This window comes from Salmo trutta, chromosome 9 (assembly GCF_901001165.1).
Source record: "Salmo trutta chromosome 9, fSalTru1.1, whole genome shotgun sequence".
Lineage (NCBI taxonomy): Eukaryota > Metazoa > Chordata > Actinopteri > Salmoniformes > Salmonidae > Salmo > Salmo trutta.
This window is the reverse complement of record NC_042965.1, coordinates 25,282,855-25,304,608: the sequence shown is the minus strand read 5'-3', so window position 1 is coordinate 25,304,608 and position 21,754 is coordinate 25,282,855. Positions and strand designations below refer to the sequence as shown.

The 21,754-nt window shown below is 43.7% G+C and overlaps 1 protein-coding gene and 1 long non-coding RNA gene across 2 annotated transcripts in view; both read right to left on the bottom strand.

Moving 5' to 3' along the window:
* Positions 1–21,754, bottom strand: part of zgc:63587 (septin-2) — a 32,570-nt gene that overhangs the window by 6,769 nt on the left and 4,047 nt on the right. The window contains exons 2-7 of the mRNA XM_029763251.1: positions 13,463–13,514; positions 12,814–12,913; positions 12,513–12,599; positions 10,338–10,461; positions 7,307–7,441; positions 7,051–7,168 (exon numbers count right to left, since the gene is read on the bottom strand). Of these exons, the coding sequence (XP_029619111.1) occupies positions 7,051–7,168; positions 7,307–7,441; positions 10,338–10,461; positions 12,513–12,599; positions 12,814–12,913; positions 13,463–13,489 (591 nt within the window). The 5' untranslated portion in view covers positions 13,490–13,514. The remainder of the gene's footprint in view (positions 1–7,050; positions 7,169–7,306; positions 7,442–10,337; positions 10,462–12,512; positions 12,600–12,813; positions 12,914–13,462; positions 13,515–21,754) is intronic.
* On the bottom strand, positions 1,214–5,829 carry LOC115200304 (uncharacterized). Its single transcript, XR_003879505.1, has 2 exons — positions 2,795–5,829; positions 1,214–2,764 (listed from the first exon to the last, which is right to left on the bottom strand). It is a non-coding gene; the product is annotated as an uncharacterized LOC115200304 (long non-coding RNA).

Here is a 21,754-nt window from a genome sequence, read left to right as displayed (position 1 = left end):
TCTGGCGGACAGCAGGAGAATGTGTGTGTGTGGTGAGAGACGACGTGGAGCTTTGGATCTCCATTTGGGGGGGGGGGGGGGGGGGGGGGGGGGAATTGCCAAGGAGAGGATGCCTGTAATGGCACATACTGTCTGGGGCTGCCTGTAAACCTGTCCCAGCCTCTCAGTATTACACAACTAGCCTCTGACTCCCTGCTCCATCTTTTGCCCCCATGGCCCCTAATATCTGGCCCTTGGGCTGAGAAGCTCCAGGTGATCCTGTAGAAGACTCATTCAGCTTCCCAAATGGCACCCTATTCCCTATATAGTGCACTACTTTTGACCTGGGCTCTGGTCAAATGTAGTGCACTATATAGGGAATAGGGTGCCATTTGGGAGGCATACTCATACAGACATCCTGACGACTGCACCATGATCTAGCTGCCCAGACAGTAATGTACTGTAGCATGCAGATGTACAGGTGCGCAGGCTAACGGAGACCCTCACAGCACTGCATGGGAAAACAGAGTAGCTTTCTTCTTTCATCCAGATCAGAAATTAAAATGGTGAAGCAAAGAATGACTCATTCTGAAAGAGCATTTAAACAAAGACATCAAGGTGACATTCCAGACCTATTCACTGGTCCACAAGAGCAGAGGTCCTTCCTGTAATTACTGTACCAGACTGGACCGGTCCTGCTCGGTCTGCCCAGCCAGGGAGCATGGGAGTGGAGAGGTGTTAGGGAAGACAGTCACTAAGGTAACTAGTGGGCTTAACGCGTAATTTAAAAAAGGCAACGGAATGACAGCACCCCTCCTCTCTCGACTGGGAGTATTCGTACAGTAGAGCTAAGGCCCAACCGATCCAAAGACCACCCACCTCAAACTCTGATCACAGAGCGTGAAGGAAAGTTCAATACAGTACTAATTAAGCCATGTAATAATGCATAAGCTAGTATCACAAAGGAACATGTCAGCTTAAGAGTTTTGAAAGGGGCTCATGAAAATACCTCAGGCTGGTTCTGGTTGTCACAGTGCAGTTTCACAGTAGGTTGAACATAAATGTAGTAAGAAAGGAATATATCTATTAACCCCGTAGGTCTAAGCACTTAGATCGTAATATCTAGTAAGCTGACATATGGAATTGCTTTAAGATGGTCATGAAATGTATCATTTAGCCATTTGATTTAGAGTTTTAGGCCCCCTGTAGGTATACTTTTTTTATTAACAAATGATTTGATGAAACATTGAATTTGGTCGTTACTGCTAAATCCCATAGAGACGTATTGAATAACACATTCATTAATGGCAAAAACAGAAAGTCTGAAAATGAATCATAAGGGACAAGGTTTTGGAGCGTCTCCTATATCTGAAAGATATAAGAACATGTCATTTTTTTAGACCCATGTTTGGTCAGGTTATTTTTGGAACATTTTACCCCTATGCAGTTTTTGCCATTTTTACAGCCAGGTACTGGGCTACCTTCAGACCACTTCCCTGAAGCTTGAGTGCGTTGAGATTGGTGACATATTAGTTTATAGCTCCAACGGTTCGGTCTGGACAGTCGAAAGGAGGACGTCCGCGACAGAGAGTTCAGATGACTGCCGTAAAGTTTGTGGATGTGGTAGAGCTAAACAAGCGACACGGTCGTCGTGTGTGAGAGTCTCCCCTTTGGTGACATATTCGTTTGTAGCTCACATGGTTTGGGTTTTACAGACAATTTCGTGATGATTTTCTTGTCCGGATCCTCTCATGTGTACAATCACAAGCCCCGTGTTATGGAATAAACGCAAACTTTATATCACCGGAAAGAAGGGATTGAGCTGTAGCCACTACAAGATGGTAAGTCTCCAGCATAAACACATGGATAGATATTCAATATTAAAAATGACTTCACCATCTTGCCTTCAAGATCTTCTGACTTCTAGGGGATAATATCTTTACTTATATTATTTGTCTAACTAATAAGTAGATTCTATGTCTTTCTTTTGAAGGGGTGTCAGGCAAAAAAAGTATTCAGGGGGGACTAAGATGTTCCAAAAGCAAGGAAACCTGCTGTTTTCTTACTGTAAAAGGCCTGTTCCAAATCCACTCCTGAAAAGGTAATTGTGTGTTAAAGTCATTCTCTCCACAGAGAGAAATGTGTATTTATTATTTTTAATCCTGCAGAAGCGCGGGCATGCCCTGGCACAATGACTGCCACAGGGCAGACAAATAAGTACCCCCACATGTTGGAGTAACAGGCAGGAAAAGGACTGGACAACGACCACACGGACACACACACAGGAGACCTCAGTAAGGATGAGGTCATTATCAGTGTTTGACCTTTACCCATACAAACACTCAATGGTCTTTAGGAGTAAAGACCCATTAGATGCTCAGAGGATAAAAGAAACAATGCAGGATTTGGGGAGCGAATACAAGGTATTTGGCTAACTGTACTCCACTGCTACTATAGGCCTAGAGACTGAGGTATAGCGCTATACTAAGCTACTAGTACCCCTGTGGGGCTGTAGAGCTGGTTCACACAGCAGGAGCAAGGCTGAGAGGACTGAGGATGCCTGGGAGAGTCGACAGGAGTGAGACAATGACGGGAAAGCTGTGACAGCATCACGGGCCGTGGCCTGGGTGATATATAGTAGCCGCACAGCCAAACTGCCTTCCGCGAGAACAGGAGAAGAGGGGGGAGAGAGAAAGGGAGAGGGCCGAACAATTGGTTGTAAACCCTACCCCCCCCCCCCGGCGAGAGAAAATAACTCCTCCTGAGCTCTCCAGCCATCTCTGACCTCTGCCTCCCTTCAAACTACATCTCTGACCTCTGCCTCCCTTCAAACTACATCTCTGACCTCTGCCTCCCTTCAAACTACATCTCTGACCTCTGCCTCCCTTCAAACTACATCTCTGACCTCTGCCTCCCTTCAAACTACATCTCTGACCTCTGCCTCCCTTCAAACTACATCTCTGACCTCTGCCTCCCTTCAAACTACAGCGGCCACGTAGTGACCTAATAGTAGCAATTGCAGTAAAATAACTAATTAAAATGCTACTATACCACTAAAGCAGGTTAGTGGGTACATACAGTACAGTGTATTAGCACTACATGCCCTCCCTCGCCAAGATCATCTAAAACCCATTGCTGAATAAGCTCAGTTATTTGTATTCTCTTTTCCACAGACAGCTGGAAATTCACTAGTGTATTTCAAAATGGCTCCCCTTATATGGCAAATCCACTACCGTTGATATGCAGGGTTTTTGTTATCTGATATTTTTCAGTAGCATTGTCCCAGCCAAGATCCAGTCTAAACCAGCTCCTGTGTATAGTCTGATCAAATAGAGGAGCAGCAGTGAGGTGGTTTATGAGTAAAGCCACACACAGGATATGACTGCACGGTCCCAGACACAGAGGATAAACTCTCCAATATATCCTGTTCAGGACTACTTATGAGTTACAGACCACTGCGACCTTAGCCAGGGAAACTGGCACTACAAAAAAATAAATAAAAAAAAAAGGGGAAAGGAGAGAGAGCAGGAAGAACAAAGAAACATAGTAAGAGGAGGGGAGAGAAGGAGAGAACAAAAGAAAAGGATGGAGACAGAGAGCAAGAGAGAGGTTTGTTCAGAGGTTGATAAGCTTATATTGCGCAGGGTGGCAGGCTGCGTCTTGTCGGTGGTATAGTCTTGACACATTGCAGGAAACGTATCTATATTGTTCTATACAAGCTGTTTCCCCCTAATAATACGGAGAGAGCAGGGCTGGGTCTGAGGGCAGGGGAACACAAGTATATGAAAGGACAAACAATGTAAAAACGGTGAGAAAGTGGCGATCGAAAAACAAATAAACAAATAAATATCAGGGGGAAAACACAAGAGTCATTAATCATTCTACAGCCGAGGTCTTTTTGTGGCAGATTCTTGGCTGCTGCCTCTCTGACTTCAATAGAACAACTGGTACTCAATGAAGTACCCTAGTCCGTCTAACAGGGGAGGGGTATTCTACTACCCTAGTCCGTCTAACAGGGGAGGGGTATTCTACTACCCTAGTCCGTCTAACAGGGGAGGGGTATTCTACTACCCTAGTCCGTCTAACAGGGGAGGGGTATTCTACTACCCTAGTCCGTCTAACAGGGGAGGGGTATTCTACTACCCTAGTCCTTCTAACAGGGGAGGGGTATTCTACTACCCTAGTCCGTCTAACAGGGGAGGGGTATTCTACTACCCTAGTCCGTCTAACAGGGGAGGGGTATTCTACTACCCTAGTCCGTCTAACAGGTGAGGGGTATTGTACTACCCTAGTCTAATAGGTGAGGGGTATTGTACTACCCTAGTCTAATAGGTGAGGGGTATTGTACTACCCTAGTCTAATAGGTGAGGGGTATTGTACTACCCTAGTCTAATAGGTGAGGGGTATTGTACTACCCTAGTCTAATAGGTGAGGGGTATTGTACTACCCTAGTCTAATAGGTGAGGGGTATTGTACTACCCTAGTCTAATAGGTGAGGGGTATTGTACTACCCTAGTCTAATAGGTGAGGGGTATTGTACTACCCTAGTCTAATAGGTGAGGGGTATTGTACTACCCTAGTCCGTCTAACAGGGGAGGGGTATTCTACTACCCTAGTCTGTCTAACAGGGGAGGAGTATTGTACTACCCTAGTCTAATAGGTGAGGGGTATTGTACTACCCTAGTCTAATAGGTGAGGGGTATTGTACTACCCTGGTATAGCAATCTATTACTTATCTGATTAAACTGGCAAACAAACATAGAGCAAAGGACAACAAGTAAACCCAAGATGAGCAAATCACAGTCAGACATTTTTTCCCCCTTTAAAAATAAATTAAATTGATGCTTAGCGAAGGGTAATTGGAAATGCAAAAAAATACAGCACGGTTAAATAAGGACCTGTAATAGTGAGTGCCCCCCTCCACTTCCTGCCTATAATGACTTATCCAGGAACTCACTACCATTAGCCTGATACAGACTGTGTCAATTATGCCATCCCTATTTAATCTGAGTGTGCTGGTAGGCCCATGTGGGCATGAGGGAATTCATAAATGTTGTTTGTGGAGGAGCAGCTGAGGTTTGTGTGAAACTGTATGTGAGTTTGTAATGTATTACAGTGCACATCTGTGTGTAGGTTATCTATTCAGTTTATCCTAATTACTTGTTAACTGACAGTTGTTAAGGGAACGCTAAGTGGACCATGGGAACCAATTGGACAAACAGACAGTTTTAAACAGTTGAGCAGGAAAGGGTGTGAGACGTTATCAAAGCATATCGCCTCTCCCTCTCTCACCCCAGCCCATCCCCTGTGGCTGTCAGAACACTCACCCTGTACAGATAGGGTAAAAGCTATACTGAACAAAAATATAAACACAACATGTAACAATTTCAAAGATTTTGCCGAGTTACAGTTCATAAAAGGAAACAAGTAAATTGAGAAATTCATCAGGCCCTAATCAATGGATTTCACAAGACTGGGCAGGGGCGCAGCCATGGGTGGGCCTGGGAGAGCATAGGCCCACCAACTTGGGAGCGAGGCCAATCAGAATGACTTTTTCCCCCACAAACGGGCTTTATTATTAATATGTAACATCAGCACTTTACACAGCAAGACTTTCTTCAACAAAGCAGCTTTACAGTGACTGAGTCTGCCGTAAGACTCACATACACTCTCAGTCCCGTAGAACAAGCCCTGTACAGAGCGGGGGTTCCAACAAAGTAGCTGTACAGTGACTGAGTCCGCCATCCTCCACTGGAGCCCAGCTAGGAGAGCCGTTCCAGCCCTGAGTGCCAGGCAAGCCCCACTCCGGCCCCATACAGGCCGGGGCAGAGGCCTCCCCACTGGGGGAAAAGACCAACGTCTCCGAGGTCTGAAATAAGTGCTGGTGGGGGGTCTGAACATACACTACTAGCTAGGACTGGACTGTCAGTACGGGGGTTAGAGAGGGGAAATACAGTACAGAGTAGTTACTGTACAGCTCAGGCAAAACAAAGGGGCAGAAGTTAGACAATAAGATATTCACTGTTGATTATATTGGGTGGATGTCACCAGATGATTTTCAAAGATGTACGCACACACACAACGAGTCAGCCCTGTCTGGGTCTGGTTGCTATCTCTCCCACCACACAGAGAAAGGCACTGTTTGATCCCAGACAGAAATTTAAAACAAACTGTGACTCAAACACAGACTCAAAAGAAGCAGAAACCAAAACATCTAATCATCAGGCAACAGCACAATTGTTGTGTGGGCTGGGTGGGTGGAGAAGAGGGGATGAGGGGAGTGATATCACAGAAGCAGGAAATCCTATTTACACAACCGTATTCTCCTCTGCCTAGCGTGGGCTATATCATCTTAAAACACCTCTCCTGGTGTGTGTGTGTGTGTGTGTGTGTGTGTGTGTGTGTGTTTTACAGGGTATAATGCATGTGAGATGAAAGGGAGCCCAGAGTGTAACCTGACTACGATAACACAAAGGGTCGAACAAGGGCGTGTGTGTGCATATTATGTCAGACCAGACATCAGAAAGCTGAGAGCGTGCAGGCAGGCAGACACCTGGGTCTGCTCCAATAGGAAGCATCTGGGAGGGGATACTGACCAAGATGTGTGCTTTCTCGCTCTCCCTCTTTTCTCTCTCCTTCCGTCTCTCCCTTTCTTTTCTCCCTCTTGGCTCCATCTTTTCTCTTTCTGCACTTCTAAATAATCCTGCTATTGTCTAGCAGCAATCAAGCTGCATCATCACAAATGTACACACACGCACAACAGGCCAAACGTGCGTATTCACACACAATCACAATGTCCGACTTGGATAGCTGCCTCTGATTATTATTCTATCATCTACGTTGTAATGAATGTTCCATATGGCTCAGGACACAAACAAGAACAGCTAGCGAGGCTGATGCAGCTCACAACATCCTGGCAACAACCTTATCTCACATTCCACTGGTTCCATCATGATATAGTGACAGGCCATGCTATATTTTTACACCTGTGTTTAAAAAGGGATTTAAACCTAAGGGAATGAGGGAAAACTATTGAATATGTGACATACTTATGCATGTGGCCCAACTCACCCTCCTCTTAAGGCGGTCTCTCTCTTTCAGTGTGAGTGTGTCAGCTTTAGCGATGACAGGGACGATGTTGACCTTGCTGTGAATGGCCTTCATAAACTCCACATCCAGAGGCTTCAGACTGGACAGATCCAGAGACAGGTAGAAATATAATACAGATAAATAATAGTAGATAGAAAAAATAAGTGATTATGTTACCACTACCCAGTCTAAATAGTGGTGTGAAGTAGAAGTGTGTGTGTGTGTGTGTGTGTGTTACCCGTGTCCAAATGGAGAGATGAAGTAGAAGCAGCAGTGGACTCTGTTGTCTACAATGTGCCTGCGGTTCAGGCCACTCTCGTCATGAAGGTAACGCTCAAACTGGTTATCAATGTACTGGATGATAGTCTTAAAGCTGAGGACACACACACACACACACACACACAACACACACAGGACACAAACACACGTCAAACACAAACCAACCAGAGACATTGTGTGAACTTGAAGACCACCTCCAGAAATAGATTGTGGGTCTTTGTAGCCTTACTTACAAAGTGGGTGCAACTCAAAAGCCTAAGCTTTTTCTCCTCACCTTTCGTACTTCATCTGCATTGATATTAAAACCAGGGATGACAGATAGCAACATGGAGGAAAGGAGACCAGAAAGAGATGCAGCCTATCTCTGCCATCTGACCTGCTTTCTCTGATTACTTCCTGCAGGGCCACTAGGCGTGGTCACATGGTATTTAGCTACAGCTTCCCCCACCAAACAGAAGTAACATCAACACAAATTCTGCTTCCCAAATGGCACCCTATTCCCTGTATAGTGCAGTACTCTGGTCAAAAGTAGTGCACTATATAGGGAATAGGGTGCCATTTGGGATACAGGTTACCTCTGACCTATATTCACGTCACCCAGTTGGACTTAGTGTTGTGGTTCATTCCGTATCAACTCCAGACAACTCAAGCCACTACAGTGAATAAATGCCTTGTCCAATTCAACAGAGGAATTGAAATTAAATTGAAATGATCCCAACTCTGGATCTTAGCATATCCTGATTACCTGCTACTGTTGCCCCTTTGTTGTCTCTGACGCCACTGAGCTGCTAACTCGCTCTATTGCACTCAACACATAGACCACTGCCAGTGGTAACAACCCTGGTTTCTACTTCTATCTTCTTCAACTCGGCATTGTTAGTAAAAAACCCGGAAGTAAGAATTTCTCTGTTAGTCTACACTTGTTGTTTACTAAGCATGTGACCATTTTTTGTTGTTTATTTGATTTCTATGTCGACTCAACCACAGGCATGTCAGGACAATCAACAGGAAATGGAGCTGGAAGGAGAGGGGAGGTGGAGGGAGAGAGGGAGCCCACACAGCAGCTGAGGGGGCAAGGGAACAGGAAGAATCACTGTTCCTGCCATCATCAACTATTGTACACACTCATACACACAGACATAGCTACACTCATACACACAGACATAGCTACACTCATACACACAGACATAGCGAAACTCACACACACAGACATAGCGAAACTCACACACACAGACATAGCGAAACTCACACACACAGACATAACGAAACTCACACACACAGACATAGCGAAACTCACACATACACACACATACATTTTCTGCCATTGAAATCCTTGGGAGACTCACTACAAAGTTCCAAACTGCCTCTGGAAGCAACGTCAGCACAAGCCTAAGATCACCATGCAAAGTGTCGGTCAAAAGTAGTGCACTATATAGGGAATAGGGTGTCATTTAGGATGCAGATTACTTCTGACTTATATTCACCCAGTGCTAGAGGCATCATTACAGACCCTGGTTCGATTCCAGGCTGTATCACAACCGGACGTGATTGGGAGTCCCATAGAGCGGCGCACAATTGGCCCAGGGTCGTTAGGGTTTGGCCCGGGCAGGCTGTCATTGTAAATAAGAAGTTGTTCTTAACTGACTTGTCTAGTTAAATAAAAAAATCACATCCCCCAGTTGGACCCAGACATTGTTGGGGTTCATTCCATATCAACTCCAGACAAATCAAGCCACTACGGTGAAAATGATGCCTTGTCCAATTCAACAGAGGAATTTAAATTAAATTGAAATGGAATGATGCCAATATTTTTTTATAATATAATCTTTGAGAACTAACAACCACCAAAATAAAAGCTAGACAGTCAGGGTGAATTTAAAATTACAACAATTTAGTTGTATTGATTTAGTTATTACATTTCAGCAAAAGAACAAAATGTATGGAATTTCAGGAAAATAGCTTTAAAACGTTCTCATTTCCATGGAAGAATATAGAATCGCAGGAAATTAGCTTTAAAACTGCAACATTTTCCATCAGGTCCATGGCAAATGTGTAGAATTGCAGGAAATTATCTTTATAACTACAAACATTTATTTCAGCTCCATTTGTAGAATTGCAGAAAATTGCCAAAACAATGCAAAGATTTCTCTACACCACCAAGATGGGGGTGCTCTAAAATGTTCACTTAAAGGCCCAATGCAGAAGTTTTTCTCTCAATATCAAATCATTTCTGGGTAACAATAAAGCACCTTACTTTGATTGTTTTCAACAGTCAAAAAGAAACAAAAATTGTTTCTTAGGAAGAGCAATTTCTCAAGCAAGAATTTTGCTATGACTGTCTGGGAACGGTCTGAGTGGGGAGGAGAAAACTGAAAATTAGCTGTTATTGGTAAAAAGTTTTTATTTATTTTTTACTCTGTTTCTTATTGGTCTATTAACTAATTTACCAGCTAGTGATGTCACCAGGCAGGCCAAAACTCCATCCAGCTCTAATTTCAGGCAGTCTTTTCAAACAGCTCTTACACTAAAAGGGTATTATCATAGTGTTATTATTATCATAGTGTGGAAAGGTATATAAAACATAGGAAATCACGTTTTTGACTGCACTGGGCCTTTAAATTCAGCAGCGCTGACACGCCGTCCGTACCCATTGTCACACCCACCACCTAAGCGCCTTTCTGATCCAGAAAAAACCCTGCACACAAACAGACAAAGGGGAGGAGGCTAAGGAAATGGTGAAAGGGTGAATGAAAGATTGGGGAGGCGAGGTAGGAAAGAGAGGGTGGGGGAGGGAGGTGAGAGGAAATTTGAGAGAGAGAGTAAAAGAGGATGGGAGTACAGGAGGGCAAACAAGTGGAGGAGGACTCAGAACAGGAAACAGAAAAAAATATGAGAAAACTCCTCTGTTTCTCTGTGAGAGAGATCTGTGTGTAGCTCTCACCAGCCATACACACCCACCTAGACACCCCCCCGCACCCACCCACACCCACCAGTCCTGGCTGTTGATGGCATCGCCGTATCCGGGGGTGTCGACCACAGTAAGGCGGAGCTTCACTCCCCTCTCCTCAATCTCCACCGTACTGGCTTCTATCTGCACCGTCCGCTCAATCTTTTCTACAGAGGGAGAGATTACATAAATAATATTTTGTTGGGTGTAACACACTAGGTTAAGCTGAGAGGTATCCCGGGGGACACGGCCTAATGATAAGTACACTACCGTTCAAAAGTTTGGTGTCACTTCAGAAATGTCCTTGTGTTCCATGAAAACATACATGAAATGAGTTGCAAAATGAATAGGAAATATAGTCAAGACGTTGACAAGGTTATAAATAATATGTTTTAAAAAAAAAGAATAATTGTGTCTTTCAAACTTTGCTTTCGTCAAAGAATCCTCCATTTGCAGCAATTACAGCCTTGCAGATATTTGGCATTCTAGTTGTTAATTTGTTGAGGTAATCTGTAGAGATTTCACCCCATGCATCACCCCAAAATAGAGTGATAGCCTTCCTTCTTCAAGATCCCTTTTACCCTGTACAAATCTCCCACTTTACCATCACCAAAGAACCCCCAAACCATCACATTGCCTCCACCATGCTTGACGGATGGCGTCAAGCACTCCTCCAGCATATTTTAATTTTTTCTGCTTATCACAAATGTTCTTCTTTGTGATCCAAACACCTCAAACTTAGATTCGTCTGTCCATAACACTTTTTTTTCCAATCTTCCTCTGTCCAGTGGCTGTGTTCTTTTGCCCATCTTAATCTTTTCTTTTTATTGGCCAGTCTGAGATATGGCTTTTTCTTTGCAACTCTGCCTGCAACTCTTCACTGTTGATGTTGAGACTGGTGTTTTGTGGGTACTATTTCATGAAGCTGTCAGCTGAGGACTTGTGAGGTGTCTGTTTCTCAAACTAGACACTAATGTACTTGTCCTCTTGCTCAGTTATGCACCGGGGCCTCCCACTCCTCTTTCTATTCTGGTTAGAGCCAGTTTGCGCTGCTCTATGAAGGAAGTAGTACACAGCGTTGTACGCGATCTTCAGTTTCTTGGCAATTTCTCGCATGGAATAGCCTTCATTTCTCAGAACAAGAATAGATTGATGAGTTTCAGAAGAAAGGTCTTTGTTTCTGGCCATTTTGAGCCTGTAATCGAACCCACTAATTCTGATGCTTCAGATACTCAACTAGTCTAAAGAAGGCCAGTTTTATTGCTTCTTTAATCAGAACCACAGTTTTCAGCTGTGCTAACATAATTGCAAAAGGGTTTTCTAATGATCAACTAGCCTTTTAAAATTATAAACTTGGATTAGCTAACACAACGTGCCATTGGAACACACGAGTGATGGTTGCTGATAATGGGCCTCTGTACGCCTATACTAGATATTCCATAAAAATACAAATTAAATTAAATCTGTCGTTTCCAGCTACAATAGTCATTTACAACATTAACAATGTCTACACTGTTTTTCTGATCAATTTGAGGTTATTTTAATGGACAAAAAATGTTGCTTTTCTTTCAAAAACAAGTATATTTCTAAGTAACCCCAAACTTTAGAACGGTAGTAGAGTTTCATTACTATTCACATCAGAGCTTCTGTTCCTTGTGACTCTAAAGCCTGCCTAAGCCAAGCCTCTGGACAAAATATCCAAGTTGAAAAACCCAGGCAGCCCCTAACCCCTTCTGCAGATCTTAAGGCACTGGACAGGTGTAAGCACCCTTACGGAAAAAACACATGAATTTCACATGAACATGTAAAGTGTTCCAAAAACACGTTTTCATTGCTCACATATGATCTTATGTTACAACATGTAAAGCAACATGTGATAATACGAAACTACATGTGAAAACATGTGCAGTGTTCCAAAAACACGTTTTCAAATCACGTGTTTTTTTTGTAAGATCAATACTGCAAAAGCCAACACCATATTGCTTACACCTATCTGATCCCTTCAGAACTACAAACACCAAAACGGTAGGAGCTGGAGGTTGTTTTACAGACTGGCCAATAATCTAAGTCATGAGGAGGGGATGGGCCTTTGAAAGACTAATACAAACGATCACTCTTAACATCCCACTCCAGGTAATACTATACTGGAGACAGCAGAACAGATATTTCTCCATTATTAGTGAGTGAAGTGAGTGAGTGTGAGAGAGTGTGTGTGTACCTGCGGCCCCAGGGATGTATCGCTCTGGGTAGAGGTCTGTCAAAAACAGGCTGTTGATCAGCGTAGACTTGCCCAAACCAGACTCTCCTGCAGAAATACGGACCGGGCATGATCATTCTAGGATCTATACATCTACAAGGCTGCATCCCAAATGGCACCCTATTCCCTATATTGTGCACTACTTTTGACCAGCCATTTGGGAAACAGCCCTCAACTAGACAACAGCATTCTGGCACAAAATAACTACTGTGTAGGTGAGTTTCTCTTGAATTGACATAGTTGGTGAATAGGTCATACGCACCAACGACCATGAGGGTGAACTCAAATCCCTTCTTCACTGACTTCCTGTGCACCTGGTTGGGAAGGTTGGCAAAACCCACATATCCTGCCGCCTCGGGGAACTGACAAACACATGGTTATAACGGTAATGCACTATAACTCACTAGGATTTGCATTGGAAGGGTCTTGAATTGTTTCTCCCCCTCTCTCTCTGTGCGGATACTGTTTATTGTCCATCCTGTTGCCTAGTCACTTTATCCCTACCTGTATGTACAAATCTACCTCAATTACCTTGTACCCTGCACATCAACTCGGTACTGGTACCATGTGTATATAGCCAAGTTATCATTACACATTGTGTATTTATTCCTTGTTATAATTATTTTTCCTCTCTGCATTGTTGGGCAAGGCCCATAAGTAAGCATTTCACTGTTAGTTTACACGTTTTTTATGAAGCATGAGACAATATATCCCTCTCCTCCCTGACATTCTTCATCTCCAGCCTTTAGGAGATGTGTGTGAGAGATGGCTGGTGTAAATTGAGATTAAATGGAGGAGATATTCTCAAAAGCAATAAAGCTGCCGATGAAACAGCTGTGTTTATACAGGATGTCCTCTCTGAGTGCCTGGGTTAGGGCGTGTGCATACTAAAGAAGTAGGGGTACACTCACCTTCCCTTTCTCTGCAGACTGAGACATGGTCACTGCTGCTGGTCGCCTGAACCTGCAACCAGAAAAATAAATATCATATAAGTCACTCAACACTAACATTAGCCTGGGTGCAAGTCTGTTTCTGCTTTAGTCAACTTGTTTTTGTTGTTGGCAAGGTAACAATGTAGCGTTGCTTAAGCGGAAGCAGACTGGCACCCAGGCTCTCTCGCCATCTCTGCTTGAGACAACAACTGTATAAATCACTCACCACCAGGACTACACTCAACTCTTACTACAGTACTACCTTTAACATGCAGTAGTCACTCTCACCGAAATTCTGAATAATGACAGCATCCACACTAGGTCACTCTAAGCTCACATCTAGTTCCTCATGGAAATCCCTATTAACTGTATCACAGTCAACTGATAGAGCAGAAACAGGGCGGACAACAAGTTGGTTCCCAGACCTCCACTAAGAACCAGGTATGTTTAGTTAGGCTCCCACTGCTTTACTCTATGGCACTACTCAGATGACAGAGAAATGACCCTGAATGATAAATGATCACATAATTGCCACCAACCTGTGCCCTGCGCTGTGTAAAACCATCCGTCCGTTTGATCATAACACACTAGGCACTGACTGACAGGTCGTGTGTGATAAAGCGAAAGGGGGAGAGATGGCAAGTACAGCCAGACTACTGAACCCTGTTATGTAACTTTATTTGAAAAACACAAGAAAATAAATGTAACAAATATTTTTGAGGAGTGTGTGCCATATGACACTTTAATATTGTCTGGAATCCATTAAAGAGTGATGAAGATTTATCTATTGCAGTGTTGTGTTCGAGATACCTAAAGAGAGACCAATTCAAGACCATAAAAATGCGAGTCCAATTCAAGACCATGTATTTCTGTGTTCATATTTCAGAACATATGGATTCTTTAGACATTCAAAATAGTGGAAAAAAATGCATGCTGTGGGAAAATAGAGACACTAAAAATGATTACTAACCCAAACACAGTGGGGAACAATGGGCCTTCTATGCCTTCAGAGAAGGGCTAGGGATTTATAAAATAATGAAAATAATAAGAATAATTATATTACTCTTTTCAATGATGTTCTGATTTAATCGCTTCAGTTTTTGTTAGAAAGCAAAGGGTTAACACTGAAGAGAAAAAAATATACAATCAAGATTTTTCTTTGCTGGTCTCTGGAGAGATAATTCTAGCTCGCTAAGTCAGCCATTGGCTAGGCCATGAGAAAGGCATCTGCCATTCAACTGTATTAGGGCAGAATTTGAGTGACAGTGGAATGAACCAATCACATTGACTTAATGGGTGGGAGTGTTTTTACAAAAACTTATGGAAACGTCTGCCTTCTTGAAGGCCAACAGGTCACTGTGCAATAACGAGCAGTAGTTTCCCACGGTCTAGCTAGCTAGCTTTTGTTGTCGGCTAGTTTGCAGCGGCTGCAGCAAGTGTTATCAAGGAGGATGTTATTGTCAATTTGTTAGCTTCTCCCTTTTCAAGAATAACTTTCAACAAGAAGTTAATTTTTAAATGATTATCATCTGGTGAGTGGAACTGTGTTTAATATTGCACTGTGCTTGCTGTTAGCCATCTCTTTGAAAATAACTTGTGTGTGAAACATCGTTGCATTTGAAGTGGAACTGACAGCATTTTAGCAACATGAAATCATATTACAATTTCTTCATATACACCCCCAGGAAGAATATGACACTTAAAAAAGATATATATCCTGTCAGAGCTACAATAGGCCTTTATACAAACAAGCCATTTGCCACATGGGCCTGCCATCATTCACGTTTAACCTTACTGTGTGTTTGCAACAGCGCAACATTTTATCATTAGAACACATTTATTTGCCAAAATTCAAAAAAATACACCCGAATGTATTTCTGTAAATATGTAAACACCTCCATTCTGTAAATATGTAAACACCACGGGAGTCCTCTTACATTTGGGAACTTTACAGTCCTATTTATCAAACAACCATGAAAAAGTAGGCTCTCTCTCCCTCAGTTATGCACATCAACAAGATCAACAATTAATGCTAGCCAGAGCAAGATGAGCTGAAATCTAACAAAGGAACATTAGATAAACGCTCAAACTTTTTCAGCTAGTTGGCTGTCAAAATTGCACAGATAAACGGATGGGCAATAGTAGCCTCCTCATCCTTCTGCAGCTTGCCTGCCAACGCATGCTTGTCCCATCCAAGCACCCAACCTAACTGGCAAAAGTTGGCTAGCTTGCAACTTCCAGACACAAATGAGAAAACACCTCACTCTGACCATTTTGCAATAGGAAGTAATAGTTGTACATTTCGATTGGGAAATACTTAATGGTTGTGCAGTTTATCAGTGCAGTTTTAGACCCCATCATAGCACTGAGACTGCACTTGTGAAGGTGGTAAATTACCTTTTAATGACGTCAGACCGAGGCTCTGCGTCTGTCCTCGTGCTCCTAGATCTTAGTGCTGCTTTTGATACCATCGATCACCACATTCTTTTGGAGAGATTGGAAACCCAAATTGGTCTACAGGGATAAGTTCTGGCCTGGTTTAGGTCTTATCTGTCGGAAAGATATCAGTTTGTCTCTGTGAATGGTTTGTCCTCTGACAAATCAACTGTAAATTTCGGTGTTCCTCAAGGTTCCTTTTAGGACCACTATTGTTTTCACTATATATTTTACCTCTTGGGGATGTCATTCGAAAACATAATGTTAAATTTCACTGCTATGCGGATGACACATAGCTGTACATTTCAATGAAACATGGTGAAGCCCCAAAATTGCCCTCGCTAGAAGCCTGTGTCTCAGACATAAGGAAGTGGATGGCTGCAAACTTTCTACTTTTAAACTTGGACAAAACAGAGATGCTTGTTCTAGGTCCCAAGAAACAAAGAGATCTTCTGTTGAATCTGACAATTAATCTTGATGGTTGTACAGTCGTCTCAAATAAAACTGAAGGACCTCGGCATTACTCTGGACCCTGATCTCTCTTTTGAAGAACATATCAAGACTGTTTCAAGGACAGCTTTTTTCCCATCTACGTAACATTGCAAAAATCTGAATCTTCCTGTCCAAAAATGACGCAGAAAAATTCATCCATGCCTTTGTTACTTCTAGGTTGGACTACTGCAATGCTCTACTTTCCGGCTACCCGGAAAAAGCACTAAATAAACTTCAGTTAGTGCTAAATACGGCTGCTAGAATCCTGACTAGAACCAAAAAATGTGATCATATTACTCCAGTGCTAGCCTCCCTACACTGGCTTCCTGTTAAGGCAAGGGCTGATTTCAAGGTTTTACTGCTAACCTACAAAGCATTACATGGGCTTGCGCCTACCTATCTTTCCGATTTGGTCCTGCCGTACATACCTACACGTACGCTACGGTCACAAGACGCGGGCCTCCTAATTGTTCCTAGAATTTCTAAGCAAACAGCTGGAGGCAGGGCTTTCTCCTATAGAGCTCCATTTTTATGGAATAGTCTGCCTACCCATGTGAGAGACGCAGACTCAGTCTCAACCTTTAAGTCTTTACTGAAGACACATCTCTTCAGTAGGTCCTATGATTAAGTGTAGTCTGGCCCAGGGGTGTGAAGGTGAACGGGAAGGCTGGAGCAACGAACCGCCCTTGCTGTCTCTGCCTGGCCGGTTTCCCCTCTTTCCACTGGGATTCTCTGCCTCTACCCCTATTACGGGGGCTGAGTCACTGGCTTACTGGTGTTCTTCCATGCCATCCCTGGGAGGGGTACGTCACTTGAGTGGGTTGAGTCACTGACGTGGTCTTCCTGTCTGGGTTGGCGCCCCCCCCTTGGGCTGTGCCGTGGTGGAGATCTTTGTGGGCTATACTCGGCCTTGTCCCGGGATGGTATGTTGGTGGTTGGAGATATCCCTCCAGTGGTGTGGAGGCTGTGCTTTGGCAAAGTGGGTGGGGTTATATCCTACCTGTTTGGCCCTGTCTGGGGGTTTCATCGGATGGGGCCACAGTGTCTCCTGACCCCTCCTGTCTCAGCCTCCAGTATTTATGCTGCAGTAGTTTATGTGTCGGGGGGCTAGGGTCAGTCTGTCACATCTGGAGTATTTCTCGTCTTTTTCCGGTGTCCTGTGTGAATTTAAATATGCTCTCTCTAATTCTCTCTTTCTTTCTCTCGGAGGACCTGAGCTCTAGGACCATGCCTCAGGACTACCTGGCTTGATGACTCCTTGCTGTCCCCAGTTCACCTGGCCGTGCTGCTGCTCCAGTTCCAACTGTTCTGCCTGCAGCTATGGAACCCTGACCTGTTCACCGGACGTGCTACCTGTCCCAGACCTGCTGTCCCAGACCTGCTGGAACCCTGACCTATTCCCCAGACGTGCTACCTGTCCCAGACATGCTGTTTTCAACTCTCTAGAGACAGCAGGAGCGGTAGAGATACTCTCAAAGATCGGCTATGAAAAAGCCAACTGACACTTACTCTTGTGTTACTGACTTGTTGCACCCTCGACAACTACTATGATTATTATTATTTGACAATGCTGGTCATTTATGAACATTTGAACATCTAGGCCATGTGCTGTTATAATCTCCACCCGGCACAGCCAGAAGAGGACTGGCCACCCCTCATAGCCTGGTTCCTCTCTAGGTTTCTTCCTAGGTTTTGGCCTTTCTAGGGAGTTTTTCCTAGCCACCGTGCTTCTACACCTGCATTGCTTGCTGTTTGGGGTTTTAGGCTGGGTTTCTGTACAGCACTTTGAGATATCAGCTGATGTAAGAAGGGCTATATAAATACATTTGATTTGATTTGTGTTTTTGTATTCTTATGATTGGGACCTACTGGCTTATTATGTCAGAGTTTATGGACTGCTTATCCTTTAACATCATGCTGTGTGTGACTGCTGTCTTTCCATCGGCCCTATGCAGCGGAGAAGTGGTGCCTGGAGAAATGGGGATACTATAATTTTGCCAAAAAGTTCCCAAACTCCCCATCCAGCAAAGGAAAAGCACCCTGTGTGAAAAATCCTGTGTTTTCCTATGTTTTTTTAATGAGTTTTCCTATAGATATTTCAGATTTTCACTCTGAAAATCGTGATGTCTCAGCCCACAACAATGCTTTAACCACATCAAATCTGATTGGGTGGGCCTGTCAAGCCCAGGCCCATCCATGTCTACGCCCCTGATGCAAACAGCGCATGATGACAACTGTGCATCACAAATGGCCTACTAGCCAACACTTGGGACTAAACTTTTTAAATACCTGGTTTGCATACCCATTGTTGCCTTATTTAGCATTTACTGGTAGACATGTCTTTCCTACCCTGTTGGCTACCAATGTTATTCTTCTGAGAGCTGCTCCAAGCCAAAACCAGTTGAGAGCTGCACACTCTTGCTGCTTGCAGATGATATTCTGCTGAACTAAGATATGTGTGCGGCGCGCATGTGAATATATTTCACATGCTTTGCGATTGTGTTGGCTACTTTGTGCATGATTTCTCTATCGTACTACATGATTGATAAGTCGTATACCTCCACTACTTTTATACGCAACAGAAGGGACTAAGAAGTGAGTATACACAATGCCCACTGAAAACAAAAGTGGGTATACGGTTTAAACCTGCGTATACCCTCCACTACACCAATGGCTCTTTGTGTTTTACAAAAAGTGCATTCTCCTACATGAGTGCGCTGGTATTACAGTTGCTGTCCTTTCAGAATCACAAACTTGTCACACACTGAAGGCCTATAGGTTCACCACTGCGCAAACATGTATAAATTAGATAAAGGAGTGTATATATTTGGCCCGGCAAAGCGGTTTTATCCTCTGATTGAATGGAAGCTGATAATTAACATTTTTTACTCCGCTGGTCTGGTGAAGAAATTATGAGTGCTCACTGTCAAGACCAAGTACAAATGTATCCGAAACCGAGACACTCAATGTGGCCTCGAGACCGGAGTATTACAACACTGATCTATTGTGTATGGTGGCAGGACCTGATATGTCTGCAGCAGGCGGCATGGCCAGATATCCCTCTCTGTTTCATCAAGCTCTCAGGAGAACAATGGCTGTTTATCACCCAGGTTCCTGAGGCCTTTCATACAGATCACCCCTCCGCCTGGGTAAGAGACAGAACAAGAGCCCACCCGCGGCCCCACTGGCCCACAATCACACTATCAGGGGTCGAAGCAGAGGTGGTTAGGGTCAGTCAGTGGCATGCCGACGGACGGGGCCCACAAGTCAACAGCTTGCAATATGGATCTTAGCAGGACATAGCAGGCAGCACAGTAGTAATAAAGTATGTTTCTTATGTCTGTATTTAAAAAAAAAAACATTTTACCCGCAACCAAATGAGTTTGCCCTACACACTCACAGTCTTGAACAACTAACCTTGTGGGGACAGACCCATTCAAAATCCTATTTTCCCTAACCCTTACACTAGCTCCTAACCCCCATAGAAATGTTTTTTTTATTTTTTATTTCACCTTTATTTAACCAGGTAGGCAAGTTGAGAACAAGTTCTCATTTACAATTGCGACCTGGCCAAGATAAAGCAAAACAGTTCGACACATACAACAGTAAAACAAACATACAGTCAATAATACAGTAGAAAAATAAGTCTACATACAATGTGAGCAAATGAGGTGAGATAAGGGAGGTAAAAGGCAAAAAAGGCCATGGTGGCAAAGTAAATACAACATAGCAAGAAAAACACTGGAATGGTACATTTGCAGTGGAAGAAAGTGCAAAGTAGAAATAGAAATAATGGGGTGCAAAGGAGCAAAATAAATAAATACAGTAGGGGAAGAGGTAGTTGTATGGGCTAAATTATAGATGGACTACATACAGGTGCAGTGATCTGTGAGCTGCTCTGACAGCTGGTGCTTGAAGCTAGTGAGGGAGATAAGTGTTTCCAGTTTCAGAGATTTTTGTAGTTCGTTCCAGTCATTGGTAGCAGAGAACTGGAAGGAGAGACGGCCAAAGGAGGAATTGGCTTTGGGGGTGACCAGCGAGATATACCTGCTGGAGCGCATGCTACAGGTGGGTGCTGCTATAGTGACCAGTGAGCGGAGATAAGGGGGGACTTTACCTAGCAGGGCCTTGTAGATGACCTGGAGCCAGTGGGTTTGGCGACAAGTATGAAGCGAGGGCTAGCCAACAAGAGCATACAGGTCGCAGTGGTGGGTAGTATATGGGGCTTTGATGACAAAATGGATGGCACTGTGATAGACTGCATCCAGTTTATTGAGTAGGGTATTGTACAAAAAAAACAAAAAAAAATGCATGAAATGAAATGTATGCACTCACTACTGTAAGTCGCTCTGGATAAGAGCGTCTGCTAAATGACTAAATTGTAAATGTATTGGAGGCTATTTTGTAAATGACATCGCCGAAGTCAAGGATCGGTAGGATAGTCAGTTTTACGAGGGTATGTTTGGCAGTATGAGTGAAGGATGCTTTGTTGCAAAATAGGAAGCCAATTCTAGATTTAACTTTGGATTGGAGATGTTTGATGCGAGTCTGGAAGGAGAGCTTACAGTCTAACCAGACACCTAGGTATTTGTAGTTGTCCACATATTCTAAGTCAGAACCGTCCAGAGTAGTGATGCTGGACGGGTGGGCAGGTGCAAGCAGCGATCGGTTGGTTTAGTTTTACTTGTATTTAAGAGCAGTTGGAGGCCACGGAAGGAGTGTTGTATGGCATTGAAACTCATCTGGAGGGTTGTTAACACAGTGTCCAAAGAAGGGCCAGAAGTATACAGAATGGTGTCGTCTGCGTAGAGGTGGATCAGAGACTCACCAGCAGCAAGAGCGACATCATTGATGTATACAGAGAAAAGAGTTGGCCCAAGAATTGAACCCTGTGGCACCCCCATAGAGACTGCCAGAGGCCCGGACAACAGGCCCTCCGATTTGACACACTGAACTCTATCAGAGAAGTAGTTGGTGAACCAGGCGAGGCAATCATTTGAGAAACCAAGGCTATTGAGTCTGCCGATGTGGTGATTGACAGAGTCGAAAGCCTTGGCCAGGTCAATGAATATGGCAACATAGTATTGTTTCTTATCTATGGCGGTTACGATATCGTTTAGCAGAGCGGAGAAGGTGCGGTGGGATTCTAAATGGCATATGGGGACTAACAAAATGTCCCCAGTTGGTCAAATTTTTGTTTGTTTACTATTCTTGTGGGGACTTCTGGTCCCCACAAGTATAGTTAAACACGTCCACTCACACTCACACACACGTGTTATTCCTGGACTGTCTCTGTGGGAACCAGCTGTAGATTAATTAAGCTGTTCCATTATCGCTGTGGTA